The sequence below is a fragment of the Octodon degus genome, unplaced genomic scaffold (assembly GCF_000260255.1).
Source record: "Octodon degus isolate 3935 unplaced genomic scaffold, OctDeg1.0 scaffold00267, whole genome shotgun sequence".
In the NCBI taxonomy this organism is placed as follows: domain Eukaryota; kingdom Metazoa; phylum Chordata; class Mammalia; order Rodentia; family Octodontidae; genus Octodon; species Octodon degus.
Genome location: NW_004524843.1, coordinates 2095303 through 2099702, shown reverse-complemented (window position 1 = coordinate 2099702; position 4400 = coordinate 2095303). Strand labels below are relative to the sequence as shown.

General features: G+C 38.8%; 1 protein-coding gene across 1 annotated transcript in view; it reads right to left on the bottom strand.

Moving 5' to 3' along the window:
* Ttc21b (tetratricopeptide repeat domain 21B) overlaps window positions 1–4400 on the bottom strand; it is an 87014-nt gene that overhangs the window by 1677 nt on the left and 80937 nt on the right. The window contains 2 exon segments of the mRNA XM_004646388.2: window positions 66–133; window positions 3509–3629. Coding sequence (XP_004646445.1) covers window positions 66–133; window positions 3509–3629 — 189 coding nt within the window.

Genomic DNA, 4400 nt, shown 5'->3' with positions numbered 1-4400 from the left:
TTTTGAGATCATCTAAAAGTAGGGAATCATGTATGAGAAAAACTTAAATGTACAAATCAGTTTACCTGGTGACATATATCAATTGCATCCACATATCTCTTTGCTTTTAAGTAATTAAATGCCAGTCTGTATCCTGTTAAGGGGAAAAAATTGAAACATAATGAGCTCACTGTTGGTACTTGTTTTTTTTGCCTTCTTAGTGTTCTTGCTCACTAGGGTTCTAATGTAGATTGCTGACTGAATTACCAAGGGGATTCTGATAACAGAACCCAGGCTGAAATGGAAGGAAGCAAGCAGGACAAAATGGAGTTGAAAGGAAAGGCCACAGCGGCGATGCTGCGGATTAGAAGACTGCCATCTCACCGGTGTGGTTCTTATTACAAGAGTCTTATTTTGTGTTAGAGTGGGCACTCATCCTGGGCAGAAAATGACAATACAGGCGCTCATTTCTCCAGTGTTATTTATTTAGCGCTTCACACACCAAGAAAACTTATAGTCATGAATTGTATGTTATATTGAGAGAAAAATACATAATTGCATACATAAACAAATAATTTCAAAACTGAGATAAAGGAAAGAACTAAGCCAAGAAAATTCTAATAAGGAACTTGAAAGGGAGAGTATGATGGTGTCAAGGATGTTCGAAATCTAAAAAATGAGGAATAAACTACGACAGGCAGGACTGCAGAACACTCAGGCAGAGGCAGGCAGCTGCACGCGTAGGCCACAGGCCCAGCTGGGCAGCAGCGAGGTGCTCCAGAGCGCAGGCGCGAGCGCAGGGCGCAGGCAGAGCAGCGCGGGAGGGCGGTCAGGCACAGAGAGCCCGCCTCAAAAGTCGCTGAGCGGGCCGGGGAGACGGCTCAATAGAATAAGCGCTTCCCTGGCAAGTGCAAGGGCCTGAGGTCAATATCCCCGGTTCTGCCAAAAAAAAAAAAAAAAAAAAAAAAGTCTGTGAGAATCAACACGCCCCGGTGTGAGCACTCAAGATTATTTTATGATATTCTTAACTGACGGTTGTGCTCTGCTAAGAACGCTCGAGGGTAGAAAAGCAAGGAGGAGCCAAGTTAGGAACAGCAGCTGTGGACTGGGGAAATAAGACTCAGTGTACAGCATATGTAACAACTGATTATTCACTTTGTATCTTAGAGCAAAGGAAAACGTGAATGCTGCTTGTGGGTGCTAACAAAGGGATCAGAACAGGTTTTCAAGATTTCAAACAAATATTTGAAAAGGATTACTGGTTAACATAATCATATAACAGTAAAAAGAAACAAGAATTATTTAAGATTCACAATATTTGAGAGTTCAATATGGATATATTTATACATAATGTATAAATAAATCTTAATCAAATATATATATGTATTTGTATTCCACATACACATACAGAAGTGCCAAAAACAAAAGTCAGTTTCAAGGTTTGAGAGACGTAAACACAAAGTTATTACCAAAGACCTCTAAGATGGACAAACACAAGCGCCACTTAAAAGGGAAAGCAATTTAAGGTATTATGTCAGACATAATTCATGTGACAACTAGTAAAACAAGTTTAAGTTTTGGTTTCTGCCTTCCTGACTAGCTTTGGGACCTGAGGCAAGTAGTTTAAGCTGTCAATTTCAAGTTTCCCCATCCATAAAATGGGCAAAACAACTCTTCTTTCTCTTAGGATAATTTTAAAAATTAAATGAATGCTCATTATGAAAATATCACATAGAAGTTGTCAGTTTATTTCTACCACTAAATAACAGTAACAGTTTTAATATTGGAAGAAACTTGATAGACCATGTACTAATTTTTTTTTTTTTTTTAGATAGGAAATAAAGGACTAGACAGAGCAAGGAATATGTGGACTGCAGATAAATCACAGCTGTCAAATTTGTAAAGATCACAATGATATCGCATCCAGAAAAAAAAGGAGACTGAGAAAATGAACACAATGGACTGTCACGAAACCTCAGAATGGATGTGAAGGTGAAGCATGAATGGGTTCTCCTACTTGTCAGTCCTCGTGTCCACTTTCCCCTCCCTCCCCTTCCTTCCTACACCATTTTAAGCTGCATTAACAACAAGAAAATGCCTAATCAAGACAGAAAGAAAGGGGCCGGAGAGCTGGCTCAATGGAGTAAGCACTTGCCTGGCAAGCGCAGTGGACTGAGTTCAATCCCTGGTTCCGCAAAAAAAAAAAAAAAAAAAAAAAAAAAAAAAAAAAAAAAAAGAGAGAGAGAAAGAAAAACAAAACTCCATTACATTCTCAGTTAGCCAAATCATATTTGCAAGCATGTTCACTTCATGTGTCATAGGTCAGAAGGGATGTGGACAAGTCAAAGAGCATTTTCTACACTTAGGTGGCTTGGGCCGTCTGCTTCACACTCACCCCCCCCTTATTTTTAAATAGCTATTAAAATCTCTCCAAGGATTCCGAAGCATAAATTAAGGAAAACATTTTTGAGCTTCCAAGGTACAGAAACAAAGGTGAAAGACTCTAAACCAAGTGTTAGAAGGAACAGACAGTTAACTGAGGCTGTCTGAAGAAAAGCCTAATAATAAAGACAGGACAGAAGCTGCATTATCTGCGAGTGCTCAGACTCTATGGGTTGTTCCAGAACAGCCCTGGGCAGTTTCTAGGAAGCACATTTCTACTCAACACAAACAAAGAGGAAAGTATAGGGAGAGCTTCTCACAGTGAGGCAGAGGTCAGTTACTAAGTGTATTCCAGATGCTAACCATCTGTTGGAGGTCAGGTGGGCTAGCACTACTCAAATTGTTTACAAAACATCTAAACTAGGTAGAGTTTTTAGATGGTCGAGAGAAAAACAATATGGTGGGGTAAAACTACAGGAAAGGTGGTCGTTTTGTAAGATTTACCACAAGGAACATGAGTTACAGGCTTCGAGAAATCTTCAGTAAGGATATCTGGGTTACCTGACTTAATGCAGCGCTTTCCTAATTTGACAGGACATACCATCCTCGAAACCTCAAGACTGAGGAAGGGACAACAGAAAAGTTAGACTAGATGTTTGCTAAGGTGACTAAGATCAAGTTTGGTGTGCTTTTTATTTCCTCTACGGGTCTACGTTCAGGGTCGCACTACTAGATCAGACTTGTAGTGATCCTCCTGTTTACTGACTCCCAAGAGCTGGGATTACAGGCCTGCACCACCACACCCAGTCTCAATTGCTGTCTCAGTGCACCCCAGGGGTAGGGCAAGCACAGCAGGCCCAGGGATTGAACCCTTAGCCCCTGCATCTGCTTGCAGGTGTTTTAATCTGCTGAGCTATTTGGCCAGCCCTTTAAGGTCAAGTTTGGATCTCAGAAAATTATATTTAACAATCTGAAGGTAAAAATTTATTATGAATATAAAATATATTCTCTTCTCAGAAAGAATGAAGACTGGCTCTTAAGATGTCTTATTCTGAAAAAAAAAAAAACAAAAAAACCCCACATTTAAATAAAGATTTACAAATATAAGTTTCCGGTAAAAACCCAGTGGCTGATTTGCTATGCTCACCCACTGCTGGGTTGGTCTGGTTGCCATACTTCCATGCCATCTCATAGTTGGAGGCAGCATCTGAGTACGCTTGCTCCTTCTCCATGATGTATCCCATATATTCATAAGCTTTGCAGCAAGACTGGAGAAAAATGGAAAATGGATTAATAGCTTGACACCATCAAAATTATATGGGATATTTATGAACAAAGAGACTCCACTGACCCATCTGATGGCACAGATAACAATGTTTTCAATTTTGAGTAAGGATTCAGATTACTTATAGGGCTTAATGAATGATTCTAATGCCACGTCTCAAGCCCAAAAAAGACCTTATATCTTTTTTTCTATAAAACCAGAAATGCACATCAGAGTCCACATATTTTGTGCATGTACATATACATTATTTATTATAATTATTTCAACACATACAAATAAGGAAATAAAAGTACAATGAATTCTATGAGCCCATAGCTTACCTTCAAAAGTTAATTCACTACTGAGAGTACTGCATTTCTACTTCCCATGCCTGTGCTTCCATATTAGCAGAAAAGTATCCTCAGGTACTGTATCATTTCATCTATAAAAATGTTAATGTGTCTCTTGAAAAGATCAGGACTTTCTTTACCTTAATCACACTCTATGATACATAAAGTGTAGCAACTCAACTACTATGTCTCTGGTAACTGTTCAAATTTTAAATTGCCACAATATAATTTTTTAAAATGTAAAAGATTCGGTGTGTCTAAATAAGGCTCACATGTTGTGATGAACCAGACTGTGTCCCCAGTCTCTTTCCGATTTAGGGGTTTCTTTTTGTGCTTCTGTCTCTTTTAATTAAATGCAGTGTAAAAAAGATCATTCATTATTCATCCTAGAGTTTCATTAACCCACATTTTGTTGACTGAATCCC